The 20110-nt window shown below is 42.7% G+C and overlaps 1 protein-coding gene across 1 annotated transcript in view; it reads left to right on the top strand.

Moving 5' to 3' along the window:
• KCNK1 (potassium two pore domain channel subfamily K member 1) overlaps nt 1-19398 on the top strand; it is a 68620-nt gene extending 49222 nt beyond the window's left edge. The window contains exons 2-3 of the mRNA XM_043477083.1: nt 13680-14075; nt 18509-19398. Of these exons, the coding sequence (XP_043333018.1) occupies nt 13680-14075; nt 18509-18768 (656 nt within the window). The 3' untranslated portion in view covers nt 18769-19398. The remainder of the gene's footprint in view (nt 1-13679; nt 14076-18508) is intronic.
• The last annotated feature ends 712 nt before the right edge of the window (nt 19399-20110 follow it).

The raw sequence follows: 20110 nt of genomic DNA, 5'->3' as shown, positions 1-20110 counted from the left end.
GAGTAAGGCAACAAGAGAAAAGAGAAGGAAAGAGAACTTAAACTTCCCTAAGCTTGTAACAGGTTGTGTGACTATTTTGCGCCTCTTTTCATTGTAATATACCACCCAGTAGAGAAATTTTATGGGACCCACAGTCCTCACCAACCTTTTTTTAAATTAATTTTTATTGGGATATATTAGATGCTTTACACTGTTGCGTTAGGTTCTACTGTACAGCAAAATGAATCAGCTGTACACACATCCCCTCTTCTTTGGATTTCCTTCCCGTTTAGGTCACTACAGAGAGGTGAGAGTTCATCGTGCTATACAGTAGGTTCTCATTAGTGACCTGTTTTATACGTGGTATCTTTAGTGTGTGTGTATATATATATCAATCCCAATTTCCCAATTCATCGCACCCCCCTCTTGCTCCCTTAGTATCCATATGTTTGTCTTCTATGTCTGTGTCTGTATTTTTGCTTTGCAAATAAGATCATCTATACCATATTTTGGGTTTCCCTGGTGGTTTAGACGGTAAAGAATCTGCCCATAATGCTGGAGAAGTGGGTCAGGAAGATCCCCTGGAGAAGGAAATGGCAATCCACTTCAGTATTCTTGCCTGGAAAATTCCATGGACAGAGAAGCCTGGTGGGCTATAGTCCATGGGGTCGCAAAAGAGTTGGACACGACTTGGTGACTAAGCAACAATACTGTTTTCTAGATTCCATACATATACATTAATACACGATATCTACTTTTCTGACTTACTTTACTCTGTAGGACAGTTTCCAGGTCCACCCACGACTCTACAAATGACCCAATTGCATTCCTTTTAATGGCCGAGTAGGATTCCATTATGTATATGTACCATCCCTCTTTATCCATCCCTCTGCTGATAGACATTTAGGTTGCTTCCATGGCCTGGCTGTTGTGAATCACATAATTTTAATCATGGAAATCTGATAGGATCTACCCATAAGAATGCGACTGTGGTGAATGGCCGCCTTATTGGGTCTCTTTACAATGAAGGGAGTGAGAAATTGAGAGGGGCCCTTTGGATTTTTCTGTTGGTGTTGGGGTAATCAGTGTTCTCCCCAACTACGGAGAGGCCACAAAGTTCCTGTGTATCAGTTTGTTCCCTGAGTGCTCTCTTTAGGTCTTTGGTTGTTACCTGGAACTGCTTTAACCACCAGTGTGGAAGATGTCTTGAAGGACAGAGGGAAAATTAAAATGTGTGCTGAAGACAGAAGAGAGAATACACATCTTCTAACTAGGATGCCTGGTGGCCAGTCTGGGAGAGTGTACACATTGATAAGAGAATTCAGCTAATTCCTTCAACATTCATAGGAGAGTTTACTCTCTCTGCTTCTTAAATACTGGCAACTGTGCTTTGATGTAACCCTCACAACACCTCCTGGAGGTAGGAAGTCTTATTCATATTTGACAAATGAGGAAATGAAGGCGTACAGTTTTGCAGGGCCACACAACTAGTAAGAAGCAAAGCCAGCAAGAATTTCACAGTGTAAAAAAGATATTTTTATTGTAACTCAAAGAAAGTCTCAGGAAATTTAACTATATTAAAATAATATAATTTACCCGGTTCAAATATGACACGGTTTGACTCCTTGCGACCCTGTGGACTAGCCTGCCAGGCTCCTCTGTCCACAGGATTTCCCCAGGCAAGAATACTGAAGTGGGTTGCCATTTCCTTCTCCAGGGGATCTTCCTGACCCAGGGATTAACCTGCATCTCCTGCATTGTGTGTGGATTCTTGATGATCTGAGCCACCTGGGAAGTCCAACTATTAAATGGTGTATTTGTCCAGTTTCTTTTATGATTGGATTCTGCATAAGGTGCAAAACATTGGGTACAAATAAAATTAATACGAAACTCCAGTATTTTTTTTTTTTTTTTTTTGAAGTAAAGCCAGGATTCGACTTTAGGACACCATATTCCGTGGCCCATTCCTCTAAGCTCCACCTTTAGTTTCAGTTCAGTTCAGTCTCTCAGTCAGTACGACTCTCTGCGACTGCATGGACTGCAGCACACCAGACTTCCCTGACCATTACCAACTCCCGGAGTTTACTCCAACTCCTGCCCATTGAGTCCATCATGCCATCCAACCATCTCATTCTCTGTCATCCCCTTCTCCTCCTGCCTTCAATCTTTCCCAGCATCAGGGTCTTTTCCAGTGAGTCAGTTCTTTGCATCAGGTGGTCAAAGTATTGGAGTTTAAGTTTCAGCATCAGTCCTTCCAATGAATATTCAGGACTGATTTCCTTTAGGATGGACTGGTTTGATCTCCTTGCTGTCCAAGGGACTTTCAAGAGTCTTCACCAACACCACAGTTCCAAAGCATCAATTCTTTGGCGCTCAGCTCTTTTTATGATCCAACTCTCTCATCCATACATGACCACTGGAAAAACCGCAGCCTTTAGTTTACATGTGTGATACTGTAAAGGACATTTCTGTTTGCACCTTCCCCACTGTGTTCTCAATGTGCAAGAGACTCTAAGTCTTTAAAGGCTGATGGAAGAGAAAACCAAGTTTATTCCAGGAATCTCTGCCTTTAAAAGGTACAGAGATTTTCCTATTAAGGGGAAGTGGACACCTGTGTTTTCCTTCCAGGAAACCTTAGGACATCACTGCTTAGTCAGATACAACTGAGTGACTGACACTTTCTAGTTCTTCAGTGGTGGCTCAGATGATAAAGAATCTGCCTGCAATGCAGGAGACCCTGGTTTGATCCCTGGGGATCCCCGAAGAAGAGAATGGTTACCCACTCCAGTATTCTTGCCTGGAGAATTCCATGGACAGAGGAGTCTAGTGAGCTACAGTCCATGGGGTCACAAGCAATTGGACATGACTTAGCGATGAACACTTTCACACTTTTTTTCAAAGGGCGGAGTGGTTTAGCCCAACTGTTGCCCACAGCTCCCACGCCTTTACACCATACAACAGCTTAGAACCACTGGTAATCTGGAGTCAAAGTGAAAGTGACTCAACCCCATAGACTGGGGCCTGCCAGGCTCCTCTGTCCATGGAATTCTCCAGGCAAGAATACTGGAGTAGGTAACCGTTTCCTTCTCCAGGGGATCTTCCCGACCCAGGCATCAAACCCAGGTCTCCCGATTGCAGGCATATTCTTTACTGTCTGAGCCAGAGTCTGGAGTTAAGCTTGGGATCAGGTAAGACAGTGCTAATTACCTGCAGGGCTAGGGGTTGCAAATTCAGAGCCAGGTAAATGGTGTGTTCTCTCCTTGTCATCCAACACTTTTTCCATTACCTTTTGAGCCTGCCTTCCACAGGGCAAGGTACCCACTGTTTCCAGGGGAAAAGAAATTGAAATGTGGATGTCTGCACAGCATCCATGCCCGGGGGAAATGCCTACAGCACAGATTTTCAAACCCTGTTCTAAAGGTGCATGACTGGGAAGCCTTTATAGTCTAAGAATTTTAAACCTCAGGGAAGTGATGGCCGCAGGATAATTATGTCAAACCCGAAGGCACACTCGAAGGAAGTGGCAGGTGGAAAAATCAATGCTCTGGTGAGTAGATCAGAAAGCCTCCTTTAAAATATCGGAACTTTTGGAAGAACTAGACTGTTGTTCTGATGCTTTCTTTGGTTTTTCATCTTATTATCTCATTGTCACAAATTTCTAAGACATGGTCAAAATGAGCAAGAGAGGAAACTAATGGCAATAAAAAAGACTAACTAGGGACTTCCCTTGTGGTCTAGTGGCTAAGACTCCACCTTCCACTCAGGGGACACACGTTCATTCCCTGGCGTAGGAAGATTCCACACCCCAAGGGGCAACTAAGCTCATGTGCCGCAACTACTGAAACCCACCCCCCCAGAGCCGGTGTGCCTCAAAAAAGAAGCCTCCACAATGAGAAGCCTGAGCGCGCAGCTAGAGAGGAGCCCCTGCTTGCCGTAACTAGAGAAGGCCCTCATGCAGCAACAAAGACGCAGTGCAGCCAAAAATAAATAAGTGAATCATTGAAATAAATGAAGATTAGTAAACACATAATTCAAATCCTGCCTCCCTTTTGCACTTGCTGTTAGGACTTTGGTAAACAATTTAATCTCAGAGTCTCTTTTTCTATTAAAAAAGTGTTAGTCACTCAGTCATATCTGACTCTTTGGGACCCCATGGACTATAACCCTCTAGGCCCCTCTGTCCATGGAATTCTCCAGGAGATCTTCCTGACCGAGGGATCTTCCTGACCTGGGTCTCCTGCATTGCAGGCGGATTCTATACCATCTGAGCCACCCGGGAAGCCCTAGGTAAAATAGAAACTTATGTGCTTATCTCAAAGATCTGATATAAAGGTGAAAGATGATGCTTGTAAAGCAAATGCCTGGGTCAGAACATCCCAAATGCTTTGCATTCATTTCCTCTTTGGAACCCTCTTCCCAGGACTGCAGGGGAGATGAGCGTTAACAAGAAACAAAAATGAGGGTATTTTAAAGATTCTGTAACTGTCTGTATTCTTGACTCTTTCTCCAGATTCCCAAGCTCATCTCCTCATTCCTGTGTCTCCTGTGCTAGATTCTTCCAGGGTTGGTTGCTAGAATAAACTCAAACTTAGTACTGCTTGTAAGTCAGCCCGATGGGCATGCTTTCCTAGAGCAAAGCTCTGGTTTTTCTCTCCTTCTGTAGGAAGTGTCCTTTGATTGTGCTGCTCTGCTATCTTGGGGCCTTGCTGACCCTGCAGAAACTGTCCCTCTCAGGCTTAGCCAATTCCTGGGTGGTAGAAGGCCCACCTGCCAGGGTACTTTCAGATTCCGACCAGCCAATCCAGAGCCCACACTCCAACACCTGCTTTATCAAGCTGTTGCCCTGGGACCCTGTCCCTCTGCCCTGGTGCCAGGGGATTGCATAAGAGCTGGACGCCGGACAGCTGGGCCCCTGAAAGTATGTTGACTAGCCAGTCCTGAGCCTGCTCCCCCTGCCTTCTCTGCTCCCTCCAATCAGAACCCACAGTACAGGGGGCTGCTTGGAATTCTGGGAAAGCTGTACTAAAAACCCAGACTAGTCTGGTGATGATCTCATATCGGATAATGGGCCATGTGCCACCTTCTTCTGCCCCTGGCAACCTAACAAGGGCATGAAATGACAGTGTTCAGTGGATGGCCACTTGAGCAAGCTGGTGTTAGGAAAGGTATAGAGAGATCATGACCTGATTCTTTTTCACAGGAAACAGGTAGAACTATGATGGTTAGCAAAAAAAATTGGTCTTGGCCACTGTTTCCTGGGCAGCACTACTATAGCATGTATTTAGCATCTTCCTCAAGTTTCCTGAATGATGGCTGACCGGTGCATGCAGACCTGCTAGCATCTTGACCAAGTAAGGCTCAAGCTGAGTACCAGGTGGAGCAGAAGCTAGGCTGCAGCCAGGTATCCACCAACTCATCGAGAATAGTGGAAAGGAGGAGGAACAGTTTGCAAAAGTGTCTGCAGCATATTTATTCCTCTGCAAAATTCATTTTCATGAAGCAGGGCTTCCTAAGGTGATCTTGGCTGGTGAGGATGTGCAGAGGCATGTGGCAGAAGACATTATAAGGATCTGTGTCTTAAAAATAGATTGAGGAACAAATCTGAAAATACAGAAAAGGGGAAATGGAAAAGATCATTGTAATATGAACTTTAGAGCTAAAAAGACCATTCAAGAAATTTAAAAATTAAAATAAGCAGTGTGAGGGAAAAGAAACAGTTGGGATCACTTAGACAGAATTCATATTACTAGTGTGAGGGTAAAATGAATAAGCACATGCTTTTACTTTTTATATGCTTTAAAGTTTCATCAACATGTAGTTGATTTACTGTGTTTTTGTGTTAGTTTGTCTCATTTGTGTCCAACTCTTTGCAACCTCATGGACTGCAGCACACCAGGCTTCCCTGTCCTTCACTATCTCCCAGAGTTTGCTCAAACTCATGTCCATTGAATTGGTGATGCCATCCAACCATCTCATCCTTTGTCACCCCTTTCTCCTCCTATCCTCAATTTTTCCCAGCATCAGGGACTTTTCCAATGAGTCAGCTCCTCACATCAGGTGGCCAAAGTACAAGCTTCAAGCGTCAGTCCTTCCAGTGAATGTTCAGAGTTGATTTCCTTTAGGATTGACTGAAAGTTGTTAATGCTTAGAAAAGAAAGCATTCATAATAGGAATCCCTAAATTGGCCAGGTGGCTCAATAAAAAATTTAAATTGGAAAATTGAACATTTTTGATTGGACAGTTCAGAACAAATGGTCAATAAGCGGGTAGTAAACAGTGGAAAAACTGCTTGTTGAAGCAGAGTCATCAGAAAGAAGACAATAGAACAACCATACATGCAATATACTGTTTATGACAGAAACCAGCTCAGACTGTTTTCCTGGAAGTCTATGTCTATGAAGCTAAATGCTTAGAAAAATTTCAGAAACTGTTGGCTACAAACTCATAACAATAATCCTCTGGAGACCTAGAGCTGAAGAGACAGTGGGTGGTTGAAAAGACCTTGGCTTCATTGGTATTCTTTAAAGTTTCCCAGTGTACTTTTTGCATTATACAATTTTGATTGAAATGTTTGGCTGACATCTATATTAGCCTCTTAGGAACTGAACTAATCCTCTGGGCCAGTGGACAGCCTGTCTCATTTGACCAGTGCCTCCGCCATTGTGTGTTTATTTGCAGACAGAATGCCAGATGGAGTTACCCACATCTAACAGTTAAGGGACTAACTGGTGGTCCAGGGGTTAAGAATCCACCCTCTGATACAGTGGATGTGGGTCTGATCCTGGTTGGGGACTAAGATCCCACAGGCCAGGAAGCAAAAAAAAAAAAAAAAAAAAAGTTTTAGCAATTAAGCAGGAATATAGGAGTTCTATTGGACCTTATTCTGTGTTTGTATCACTGATATTAGTGCCACAAAAACAGTACTTTCCAAGGTCACCACTTGTTTGTTATGATTTCATGTTTTCATGTCCTATTCTTCATTGATGACCATTTATCATAATGGTTCACCCATGTGGCTTCTAAGTTGAATTCAAGAATCTGGGGCTCATGTGGCTTGTACTTATATTCTCCAGGCCTTGACGGTTTATGTGCTGACCTGCCTCTTGACTCTAGAGTCACCCCTGGCTCTACGCTCCCCTGCCATCTTTGTGTGTGGGTCACACAGTCCTTTGTCTGTCCCCCCTCCTTCCAGAGTCTCATCTCATGTTGAGGCCCACAGAATCACTGGGAAAAAACCCAGTGAGCTCAGGCAGCTCACAGTCTCGTGGGAAAGAGATGTGAATAAGCTGACGTCCAGGATTGAAAATGAAAGTCTTTTTAGGAAACATTGAGACCTATTTCAGTCTCTCTGCTGGGGTTGACTTCAGAGGTGGAGATTCTTCTTGTGTAGTTTTATTTTTTTTAAAGCATTTTGTCAGGCTAACTTAGTGGGAAATGAATATGTTGTATCATATTATAGTAAATAATGTGACTAAATGACAGTATTTTTTGTTTTGGTCAGGCCACATGGCTTGTGGGAGTTGAACTCTGGCCATGGGCAGTGAGAACTTGGAGTCCTAACTACTGGATCGAGAGGAAAGTCCTAAGACTATTTTTTATATGGGCAGGGTAATGGTAAGCATCACTTCTCTCAAAAGCATCAGATACACGTGAAGAAATTGCACATCTGTGACTTGCTCTAGTGAACAAAACAGGAGCCCACAGAGGGCCCTGATTCAGGAGGATGTAAATACTGAAACGACCAGAAGGCCCTCTCTCCAGCACCGTGGGGCCCCAGATGGCATGTTAGCTAGCCTCCTGTGAGGGCTATTCTAGTTACAGGGACAGAAGCCAATAGAAAGCCCAGAGATAAATCCACACACCTATGGACACCTTATCTTTGACAAAGGAGGCAAGAATATACAGTGGAGAAAAGAAAATCTCTTTAACAAGTGGTGCTGGGAAAACTGGTCAACCACTTGTAAAAGAATGAAACTAGAACACTTTCTAATACCGTAAACAAAAATAAACTCAAAATGAATTAAAGATCTAAACATAAGACCAGAAACTATAAAACTCCTAGAGGAAAACATAGGCAAAACACTCTCTGATGTAAATCATAGCAGGATCCTCTATGACCTACCTCCCAGAGTAATGGAAATAAATGCAAAAATAAACAAATGGGACCTAATTAAACCTAAAAACTTTTGCACAATGAAGGAAACTGTAAGCAAGGTGAAAAGACAGCCTTCAGAATGGGAGAAAATAATAGCAAATGAAGCAACTGACAAAAGAATTAATCTCAAAAATATACAAGCAACTCCTGCAGCTCAATTCCAGAAAAATAAGCGACCCAATAAAAAAATGGGCCAAAGAACTAAACAGACATGTCTCCAAAGAACACATACAGATGACTAACAAATACATGAAAAGATGCTCAACATCACTCATTATCAGAAAAATGCAAATCAAAACCACAATGAGGTACCATCTCACGCCGGTAAGAATCGCTGCTATCAAAAAGTCTACAAACAATAAATGCTGGAGAGGGTGTGGAGAAAAGGGAACCCTGTTACACTGTTGGTGGGAATGCAAACTAGTATAGCCACTATGGAGAACAGTGTGGAGATTCCTTAAAAAACTGGAAATAGAACTGCCATATGACCCAGCAATCCCACTCCTGGGCATACACACCAAGGAAACCAGAATTGAAAGACACGTGTACCCCAATGTTCATCGCAGCACTGTTTATAATAGCCAGGGCATGGAAGCAACCTAGATGCCCATCAGCAGACGAATGGATAAGGAAGCTGTGGTACATATGCACAGTGGAATATTACTCAGCCATTAAAAAGAATACATTTGAATCAGTTCTAATGAGGTGGATGAAACTGGAGCCTATTATACAGAGTGAAGTAAGTCAGAAAGAAAATACAATATATTAACGCATATATATGGAGTTTAGAAAGATGGTAACGATGACCCTATATGGGAGATAGCAAAAGAGACACAGATGTAAAGAACAGACTTTTGGACTCTGTGGGAGAAGGCGAGGGTGGCATGATTTGAGAGAATAGCATTGAAACATGTGTATTATCATATGTGAAACAGATTGGCAGTCCAAGTTCAATGCATGAGACAAGTGCTCAGGGCTGGTGCACTGGGATGACCCTGAGGGATGGGATGGGGAGGGAACTGGGAGGGGGGATCAGGATGGGGGACACATGTACACCCATGGCTGATTCATGTCAATGTCTGGCAAAAACCACCATAATATTGTAAAGTAATTAGCCTCCAATTAAAATAAATAAATAAAAATTAATTAATTAATTTAATTAACAGGAAACCCAGACATTGGAATTTCATCCCAGAACCCTGTATTTTTTTTAATTAAAAAAAATTTATTGGAGTATAGTTGATTTATTGTACTATGTTAGTTTCTGCTATATAGCGAAGTGAATCAATTATGCATATACATATATCCACTCTGTTTAGATTCTTTTCCCATATAGGGGTGACCCTGTTTTTTAAGTTCTTTTTTAAGTAGACCTAGCCATGCTCAATCTTTTGGGCCCCAAAATTATATGAAAAATTTAAGGAAAACCAAATATGTAAGGTATTGACATTTTGCTAATTACTTCCTAGTTTGTAAAAAAATTTAATATGGTTCCAAGATTTTAAAATATGAGCATTGCTTTATGATTTATCTGGGGAGTCAACTGACCTAACTTGAGTAAATTATTCACCACTTCATTACAATTCACTGGGACTGAAGTTTTCCATCTGGTGCATTCAACGGTCTGTCGCAAAAAAATTGTTGTGCTAAGTAGAGCATTGAAGTGTAGAGACTGCAGATGAGATCTAAATTTTACATTGTACTGTCCATTAACAAAAATTATTTATATATTATTTATTTTAAAATATTTATTCATTGGGACATGCTGGGTCTTAGTTGCAGCATGAGGGATCTTTAGTTGCGGCATGTGGGATCTGGTTCCCTGACCAGGGATTGAACCCGGGCCGTCCACACTCTCAAGTGTGGAGTCTTAGCTACTGGACCACCAGGGAGGTCCCAACAAAAATTATTTATGCAAACAGAAGGAGAAACTGGCTTTCAAGAAGCATCTACACTTTGGTGATTTTTAATCTCTTAGTGGGATACTACTGACCAAGAAAAGGCATTACCAAAGAGTGCCATCCTAAAGTCTTGGAATGATGATCTCAATTGCTTGGAGATGACATTTTAGTAAATTTAGTAAGATTCTGATAAATAAGATTCTAATTCTGTTGTCATTTAGGAACAAAAATGATAGCCTAAAGTATTTTAAAGCTGGGAATTTTTTTTTTCCCCCTACTATTAGTGAAATCATGTAGTTTATTGAAACAAATGATATACAGAAGAGGTGGGCTCTGTGATATGGGAATGTTACACTTTTGGTGAAGATAATTCATAGCAATGCTACCAAACAGTAATAAAATCATGGCCTTCAAGACTTTTTGCTAGTCTAACAGATTTAGCCAATCTTATGTTTTCTCTGCAAAAATCCTACCAAAGTAATCCATCCTTCACAGTCTGTACTTGATTCCTGTTGTCTCCTGGTACTTTTAGTCAGAGGTTCACTACCAAATTTGTGAATCACTGTCCAGTTGCCTTTGTTATGTTAACCACAATTTCATTATCATATTCTGTTTCCAGATCTCTGACCATTAAAATATCTTTCCTCATTAACGCCTGGCCTGGCTGTAATCAGCCCTAATCTTCTGTGATGTGAACTGCTTTACTCACAAACTCTTAATTCCTCTGTCTCACTTTTTTCCTCAAAAGTAAAGCTTTCACATTTCTCATGCTTCTTTCTTTTGCATGAATATTATTCAGCAAGCTTTCTCCATCCTCCGTACTACTCTCTGGAAACCCTTACTGTCTCATCTCCCTCTTTAACCGTGCCTAGAATCAACTGAAGCATTCCAGGAGCAGCTGCGTGTTTGAGGACCAGATGGATTCAGGAACTAATGCAGAGGTTCTCAATCCTTCTGAGCGCCTGAACTTGGGCATCTCTTTACAGAAAAATGCACATGTGTGGAGATGTTCAGTTCAGTTACTCAGTTGTGTCTGACTCTGCGATCCCAGGGACTGAAGCACGCTAGGCTTCCCTGTCCATCACCAACTCCCAGAGCTTGCTCAAACTCATATCCATCGAGTCGGTGATGCCATCTAACCATCTCCTCCTCTATTGTCCCCTTCTCCTCCTACCTTCAATCTTTCCCAGCATCAGAGTCTTTTCCAATGAATCAGTTCTTTGCCTCAGGTGACCAAAGTATTGGAGCTGCAGCTTCATCATCAGTCCTTCCAATGAATATTCAGGACTGATCTCCTTTAGGATGGACTGGGTGGATCTCCTTGCAGCCCAAGGGACTTTGAAGAGTCTTCTCCAGCACCACAGTTCCACAGCATCAATTCTTCAACATTCAGCTCTTTATGGTCCAACTCTCACATCCATACATGACTACTGGAAAAACCATAGCTTTGACTATACAGACCTTTGTCAGCAAAGTAATGTTTTTGCTTTTTAAAATGCTGTCTAAGTTTGTCATAGCTTTTCTTGCAAGGAGCAAGCATCTTTTAATGTCATGGCTGCAGTCACCATCTGCAGTGATTTTGGAGCCCAAGAAAATAAAGTCTGTCACTGTTTCCACTGTTTCCCCATCTATTTGCCATGAAGTGATGGGACTGGATTCCATGATCTTCATTTTTTGAATGTTGAGTTTTAAGCCAGCTTTTTCACTCTTTCTTTCACTCTCTTCAAGAGACTGTTTAATTCCTCTTCGCTTTCTGCCAGAAGGGTGGTATCATCTGCATATCTGAGGTGGGTATGTTCAAACTGATACAATTTCAGTAGATTCCTCAGACTCCCTATTCATCCATAACCTTCTGGAATTAACCACCCTGACTATTGTGCTGAGGTTGTGCATGGGAATAACCAGAGCGATCTCTTAGAGGCCACGTAGACCAGGGCCTCACCTGGAAATTGGTAGAAAGCAGACAACCAGGAGGTCTGAAGCTGAAGGTTTTTCTGAGTTCTTTCTAAGCAGGATATATTTTAGAAATCAGATTTGAAAACCACTTTTCAGTTATAACCCCATGAGTGGGGTTTGGTTTTGTTTTGTTTTCCCAGAAGCCGATTTCACAAAAAAGAAAATGCATTTAGTTGGCTTTTTCCTGAACTGACTTGTTCAGACATGTTAGTCCTTTCAGGATGAAGGGCTTGTGAGATTTTAAAAACAGTTCACTGGCTTCTCTCTTGCTAGCCTTTATCAGATGACACGTCTCTTGACTGGCTTGATTTGGGAATGACTCAGTTCTAGTAGAAAATAAAAGAGACATATGTTGTGACCACTGGCCCTAATTTGTGGGTTTTGGGGGCATCTTTGGCATCTTTGGAAATGACAAGGGGGAGACATAGTACAGTTTCTAAATGTGCCATTTAACCAGATAATTGAGCAGAATATTAGGGAAGAAGTGCTCAGCCCTGTGATACAGCATCCTTTGATGTTCACTTATCTTCCCCTTCCTCTTTCTTTTTTAAAAGTACTGTTTGTTTATGGCTGCGCTGGGTCTTGTTGCACACGGGCTTTCCCTAGCCTTGGTGAGTGGGGCTACCCTCTAGTTGCAGCACAGGGCTTCCCATTGTGGTGCCCTCTCTCGCTGTGAGCACGGGCCACAGGGTGCATAGCCTGTAGTGCTTGCAGCACGGGGCTCAGGAGTTGGGCTCTTGGGCTCTAGAGCATGGGCTCAGAAGTTGTGGCCACGGGTTTAGCTGTTCCACAGCATATGGCATCTTTGACCAGGGATCAAAGTTGTGTCCTCTGCATTGGCAGGTGCATTCTTAACCACTGGACCAGCAGGGAAGTCCTATCTTTCTCTTTTTCCATGTCTACATTCTCACTGAGTCTCCCCTGTCTTCCCACTGTCCCCTCCTCTGCCTGCTGTTTTGGAAGCAAGCGTGTACTGGCTTTGGATCCTAATGAGGCTTCTGGGGTGGGGGGGTGGGGCTGGCGGAATGGGAGGGGAGCAGGCTGGGGAGGGGAACATCCTCCTGGCAAAGCAGGTACCCCTGTCATGAATTTTTCCTGATGACCTAAGACAGTGAGGAGTTAGCTCCTTCACACACAGAGCTTCTACTTCAGCCTGGCAGTGAACTCAAAACAAGGCTTGATGCGTCAGGAGGAGCCGGGAAGATTTGATCCAGATCAAATGTGTGGCGCCCCTTGTTGAACTGTACTGCAGTGACAGGATAGAACCTTTATGCTTGCTTGTTGTTTTTGGCTGTGCTGGATGTTCATTGCATACACAGACTTCTCTAGTTGTGGCGTGTGGGACCTTAAGTTACTGGTCCAGGGATTGGTCCCCTACATTGGAACGTGCATTCTTTACCCCCGGACTACCAGGGAAGTCCCAACAGGATAGAGCCTTTGAAGCACCAATCTGAATTTTACCTGGCTTTTCTCTTGGGTGTGAGGGGCAGAGGAGTGAACAGCCAGTGTGCGTTTTGTTTTGTTTTTCTGTTTTTGGCCATGCCATGGAGCATGAGAGGTCTTAGTTCCCCAACCAGGGATCAAACCCTTGCCCCCTGCAGTGGAAGCTTGATGTCTTAACCACTGGACTGCCAGAGAAGTCCCAGGTGTGTGTTATTTATGAAGGTGTTTTCTACCTCTTCTTGCAGGTTACGGCCACACCGTGCCCCTGTCCGATGGGGGCAAGGCCTTCTGCATCATCTACTCGGTCATCGGCATACCTTTCACCCTCCTGTTCCTGACAGCAGTGGTCCAGCGTGTCACCATCCACGTCACCCGCAGGCCAGTCCTCTACTTCCACGTCCGCTGGGGCTTCTCCAAGCAGGCGGTGGCCATCGTCCACGCGGTCCTCCTCGGTGTGGTCACTGTGTCCTGCTTCTTCTTCATCCCGGCCGCGGTGTTCTCTGTTCTGGAGCATGACTGGAACTTCCTGGAATCCTTTTACTTTTGTTTCATCTCCCTGAGCACCATTGGCCTCGGAGATTATGTTCCTGGGGAGGGCTACAATCAAAAATTCAGAGAGCTCTACAAGATCGGGATCACGTGTGAGTATCAGAGTTCTCAGACTCTGTCCCAAGGCTCTGTGGTTCCACGCTCCGCCTCGCCCACTCAATGAGAGTCACTCGTCAGAGCCCTGACTGCTTTCCATGGATGAATTTTCCATTTCGCCACCTTCCCGTAACTTTCGTTTCATCATGATTCCCTTCAAAATTCTGTATGAAAAAGTCTTGTTATTATTGAGAGTTATTTTTCCCAGGCACAGAAAAGTACTGATCAGTTTACTAGTAATGTAATAGTCATTTTAAATGACAGTATAGGACTGCACCTAAGCACACCAACAGGTAAGAATGCACCACACAGAATAAGTTGCTACTGAACTTTTTAAATTTTAATAAAGTTGCTCTACTTTTATTAAATATTTTAAGCTCAAGGACACCAGAGCTCAGATAGCCTGTTAACAATCCATCACATTTTTTCATTAACCAGGAAAATCGTAAAGCAGTTGCTTATCTCATTTGTCCATCTGGTTCTTTTTTGAAGTTAGAATACGTTTGCTGCTTTCAGAATTTTTATATGTGTAGGAACAAAACAGTGAATACATTGTTCAATGAAGTTCTTGGTGAAAATGAAAAAAAAAAAGAATTTTATACGTGGAAAATAGGCATGAAAATTCAGATGTCCAGTGACATAAAACTTTTAAGCAGTTTTTTAAAATTCAACATAATACCACGGAAAACTTAGAAATCCATTCATAGGAAAATATTTATTTTTGTGTGTCCCTTTCCTGTCTTTTCACAATGCATAAAATTGCATCATACTGTACATACAGTTTCCATTTCTGCCTTCCTAAGTATTTTTCAAGACTCAGCTCATGCCATGTCTTCTAGGAAATCAGAGTACATACTCAGGCAGTCAGATGTTCTGTCCTGGCCCGGTCCTGTGGTCTTAATGACGACAAAATGTGTAGCTGAACTACGTGTATTTCTAGCATTTCCATTAAACTGTGCTCACCCAGGACACAGCCTTCACTCAAGTGCCCAGTGCTTTCAAAAGTGCCTGGCTACCATGCAAGTTCAATAAACATTTACTGAATGGTTGCCAGGGTGATTTCGAATTTCCAGTTACTATATTTATCTTTAATATCTACATATTATTTTACCAGGTGACTATACCATCATCTAGGGCTTCCTAGGTGGTGCTAGTGGTAAAGAATCTGCCTGCCAGTGTAGGAAATGTTAGAGACATGGATTCGATCCCTGGGTCAGGAAGATACCCTAGAGGAGGGCATCAGTCCAGTATTCTGCCTGGAGAATTCCATGGACAGAGGACCCTGGCAGGCTGCAGTCCATGGGGTCACACACAGTCGGATACAACTGAAGCAACTTAGCATGCACACGTGCATACTATCATCTAGTCCTGCTTCTATTGTAAAAATGCCAATCTCAATATTAGGAGGCATTATAAGTTATACTGCAGTAAATCCTTTTGTGTGTTTAACACGTTTTTCTGCTTTATTATCTTTCCAAGAAGTGGACTGGCTGACCCAAAGTGAACATGCCCTTTGATGACTCACGGATCGTGTTGATCTAGTACTTTCCAAATGGCATTACAAGTTTACGGTGTCATCAGAACTACCTAATGCAAGTTCTTTCTCGTCTTGCATTAGAGTAAAATGTTACCTCCTTATTTGAATTTAGTTTTTTTATGACTTGAGGCTTTCTTGATGGCTCAGATGATAAACAGTCTGCCTGTAGTGCATGAGACCTGGGTTTGTTTCCTGGGTCGAGAAGATCCCCTGGAAAAGTGAATGGCAACCCAGTCCAGTATTTTTACCTGGAGATTTCCATGGACAGAGGAGCCTAGTGGACTGCAGTCCATGGGGTCACAAAGAGTCAGACATGACTGAGCATGCACGTACAGCACAGCAGACTTACCTAAAACACATTTTCTCATTCTGCGTCACCACATATACCTTCACAGTGATCTGAAGACCAGGCGGGTCCCGAGGATGCTCAGTGTCCTGGGCTAGAGGATGATGGGCAGAAAAAACTGGCCCCACCCTGCACCTTTCTCTTCCCACCTTTTGTTCCATTCTGCCCTACAAGGTCCTTACATGGGTGTGTGGGCACACTGTCTCAGTATTACAGCCATGTTCCATCAACATCCTCTTACAAAGACTTGCCCCTGGGCCTGGGTGCATGTAGGGGTGCACACCAGTGATGCAATGCCTTTTGGGATGGTGGACCCAGGATAGAGACCCTTGCAGGTACCATCACCTCTATGGGGTGGGGACATTGGGCAGAGAATTTCCAAGTTTTAAATACATGGAACATAATCTGGGGTGGGGGTTGGCATGGGTTCCCAGAGGGCAAGCCCCACTGGCCCTGCAGACTCATCATTCTGTAGAAGAGGCATTATCAGAGTGAAAGGGCCTCTGTATCTCTAGACCCCAGGTTAGGTCCATCTGCATTGGAAGGTGGATTCTTAACCACTGAACCACCAGGGAAGTCTGGGAAAACAGTAATTTTAAGTTGGTTCCAACATGTTTAAAATCAGTTTTCAGGAAAAAAAATTCATCAGAGAAAGGAACAAAAAAGTAAAAATGAAAACTCTAAGGGTAACAGAAGTCCCAGTTTCATGTCCCAGTGGTGAAATGTTTGAGGAAGATTTTCAGAAAATAAATGAACTGGGGAAGCCAGAATTGGTAGCAAAATAGGAACAAGGAAGTCATTTATGGATGCAAAGTGACAGTTTTCTTAGGCTTTAATAATAATATAGCATATTTTAGAAATAGCAATGACATTGTTAGCTGAACTAATTCGCAAATCTCCTTTTCCTTTATTCATTATTTAGTCAAACTCTTCAGTGCTGACAAAAATATCCATGGGATTTCAGACAAAAGCTGTGGAATTCTAGCCTATCCACAAACTAACATAGCTTTGGAACATTTATTTGCTCCACCCAGTACATCCCCTATGTAGAAAGCCTAAAAAAAAAACACAGCAAAGTGATCTTTTACATACGTGCACGCATGTGTGTGTGTGCTAAGTCACTTCAGTCGTGTCAGATTCTTTGTGACCCTATCGATTGTAGCCTGCTAGGCTCCTCTGTGCATGGGATTTCCCAGGCAAGAATACTGGAGTGGGTTGCCTTTCCCTCCCCCAGGGATTGAACTTATGTCTCCTGCATTGGCAGGTGGGTTCTTTACCACTAGAGCCACCTACATATGTATACGTGTGTACACACACACACACCTTAATTTCTACTGTGGTTTATCACAGGATATTGAATATAGTTCCCTGTGCTGTCGGGCTTCCCTGGTGGCTCAGACGGTAAAGTGTCTGCCTGCAGTGTGCGAGACCCGGCTTTGATCCCTGGGTGGGGAAGATCCCCTGGAGAAGGAAATGGCAACCCACTCCAGTACTCTTTCCTGGAGAATTTCCATGGAATGAGGCTCCTGGTAGGCTGCAGTCCATGGAGGTTGCAGAGACGTGTGTATGCACACACACACACATTCATTTCCATTGTGGTTTATCCAGGATCTTGAATATAGCTCCCTGTGCTGTACGATAGGACCGTGTTGTTTGTCCATCTTGTGTACACCTTGTATATACTAGTCTGCATCTGCTGATCCCAAACTCCCAGTCTATCCCTCCCCCAGCCCCTCCCCCTTGGCAAGATGTCTGTTCTCTCTGTGGGTCTGTTTGTTTTGTAGATAAATTCATGTGTGTCCTATTTTAGATTCCATTTATAAGTGACATGTGGTATTTGTCTTTCTTGTTCTGATTTACTGTAGTTTGTGTGATGATCTCTAGGTCCATCTGTGTTGCCGCAAATGACAGTCTCATTCTTTTTGATAGCTGAGTGGTATCCCTTTGTACGTATGTGCCACATCTTTATCCATTCATCTGCTAATGACCGTTTAGGTTGTCTCCATGTCTTGGCTATTGTGAACGTGCTACTGTGAACACTGGAGTGCATACAACTTTTCAAATTATAGTTTTCTCTAGATATAAGCCCAAGAGTGGGATTGCAGGGTTATATGGGAGCTCTGTTTTCAGTTACTTGAGGAACTGTTTTCCAGCTGTACCAATTTACATTCTCTCAAACAATGTAGGAGGGTTGCCTTTTCCCCTCACGCTCTCTAGCATTTGTTACCTGTAAACGTTTTAATGATGGTGATTCTGACTGGTGTGAGGTGGTACCTCACCGTAGTTTAAATTTGCATTTCTCTAATAATCAGCGGTGTGACACACCTTTTCATGTGCCTGTTGGCTCTCTGTATGTCTTCTTTGGAGATATGTCTCTTTAGGTCTAGAAGGTTAAGTCCCTCTTCATTTTCCTCTGGATCATCCCTTTTTGAGCCATGGAATTCAAAACATGCCCAGAAATCAGAGGAGGCAATGGGTTTGATCATCAGCAGAAAGGTTGTGTCGTGACGGGATCCCACTGAGTCGCTGTCCTTTCCCTCACACAGGTTACCTGCTCCTTGGTCTTATCGCCATGTTGGTGGTTCTGGAAACCTTCTGTGAGCTCCACGAACTGAAGAAGTTCAGAAAAATGTTCTACGTGAAGAAGGACAAGGAAGAGGATCAAGTGCACATCATAGAACACGACCAGCTGTCCTTCTCCTCCATCACGGACCAGGCGGCGGGGGTGAAGGAGGACCAGAAGCAGAACGAGCCCTTTGTGTCCCCCCAGTCACCCGCCTTGGCCGATGGCGCCGCAGACCACTAGACTAGGGCTTTGCTGGACCGTGCCAGGGCACAGGCTCAGGCTGGTGGGAGGGAGCTGCGCTTGTTCATTTCGATGAGGATGTAAAAGCAGTACTTTTTGTAAAATGGAACAAAAGAAGCTTTTATTTCAGAAGACTGTCTAAACTATGAGAAAATGACATCTGTACCTGTAATTCATATGTGACAAAATTATCCCAACTTTACTAACAGGAGGAGAATACTTGAAGCAGGGTGCCATTGTGGATAGAAACAGATTTTATACTTTTCATTGGGAACTTTGGGATTTGCATTTAAATCGTTTAGCTGATAGTTAAATAGTGACATTTATATTTAAAGCAAAAAAAAAGGCATAGACATGTGTTTTATAGATAAGTTTATGTGTACTGGTTTGCATGTACCCATCCAAAAATCATTATTTTTGTAGACTCTTAAGTTAAACCTACTATTTATAATGACTAGATAACCATTAACTGTACATACAAGTATAAATATGTTTATATTCTGTACATACGGTTTAGGTCACCAGTTCCTGGTATACTTCTTAACACAAGATTGTAGAGATCTTCCCTTTTGATTTCTCTTTATACTGAAGAATCAGAAGTTGCTGCAATAAAATAAATGGAATAACACACTTATGCGTGAATTACTTTAGTATTCTGTTACAATAAATATTTCTGCTCACCTGGAATAGAGTGATGTCAAATGTCTACGGTGTTTGTAAGCATTTCCCTGGAGGTAAACAAGTAATGAAGTGTATGATTTTGTTAAAAAAAAAAATTGGGGGAAAAAAAAAAGTTTGGATACTTTATTTTGAAAGTACATGATGATTTGCATTCAACTAATACTAAAGCACAGGGCCCAAATGCAGAAGTCCCAAATGAACAGATTCTGTCAAATTAGTCTGCGAGGTTTTTTTAGTTTATAAGCTGAAATAAGTAAAAATTGTAGCTGGTTGCAATCTTACACTTTAATATATCAAGAAAAGATTGATAATATGTATGCACATAGATAGTATGTATCACATGGATACATATGTATGCACATGTATAATGTATAGATAATGTCTACATAGATAATATGTATGCACTCCTTTGTAGAAACCATAAAGGCAGCATTCAAATGCTGTACGAAATCCAAATGCAGGACGCTGTTAGGATTTTTTTTTTCCTCATCTGTTGGCTGAGGCATGCAGGCATCTTAGTTCCCTGACCTGGGATGGAACTCATGCCCCCTGCAGTGAAAGCTTGGTGTCTTAACCGCTGAACCACTAGGGAAGACCCTGCTAGGAATTTTAGGAGAGAGAATTAGGCCTTGTGTGATAATGCTCAGTGACCCGCTAACCA

Source organism: Cervus canadensis, chromosome 8 (assembly GCF_019320065.1).
Source record: "Cervus canadensis isolate Bull #8, Minnesota chromosome 8, ASM1932006v1, whole genome shotgun sequence".
NCBI lineage: Eukaryota > Metazoa > Chordata > Mammalia > Artiodactyla > Cervidae > Cervus > Cervus canadensis.
Note: the sequence above shows the minus strand (reverse complement) of the source record. Positions and strands in the feature narration are given on the sequence as shown.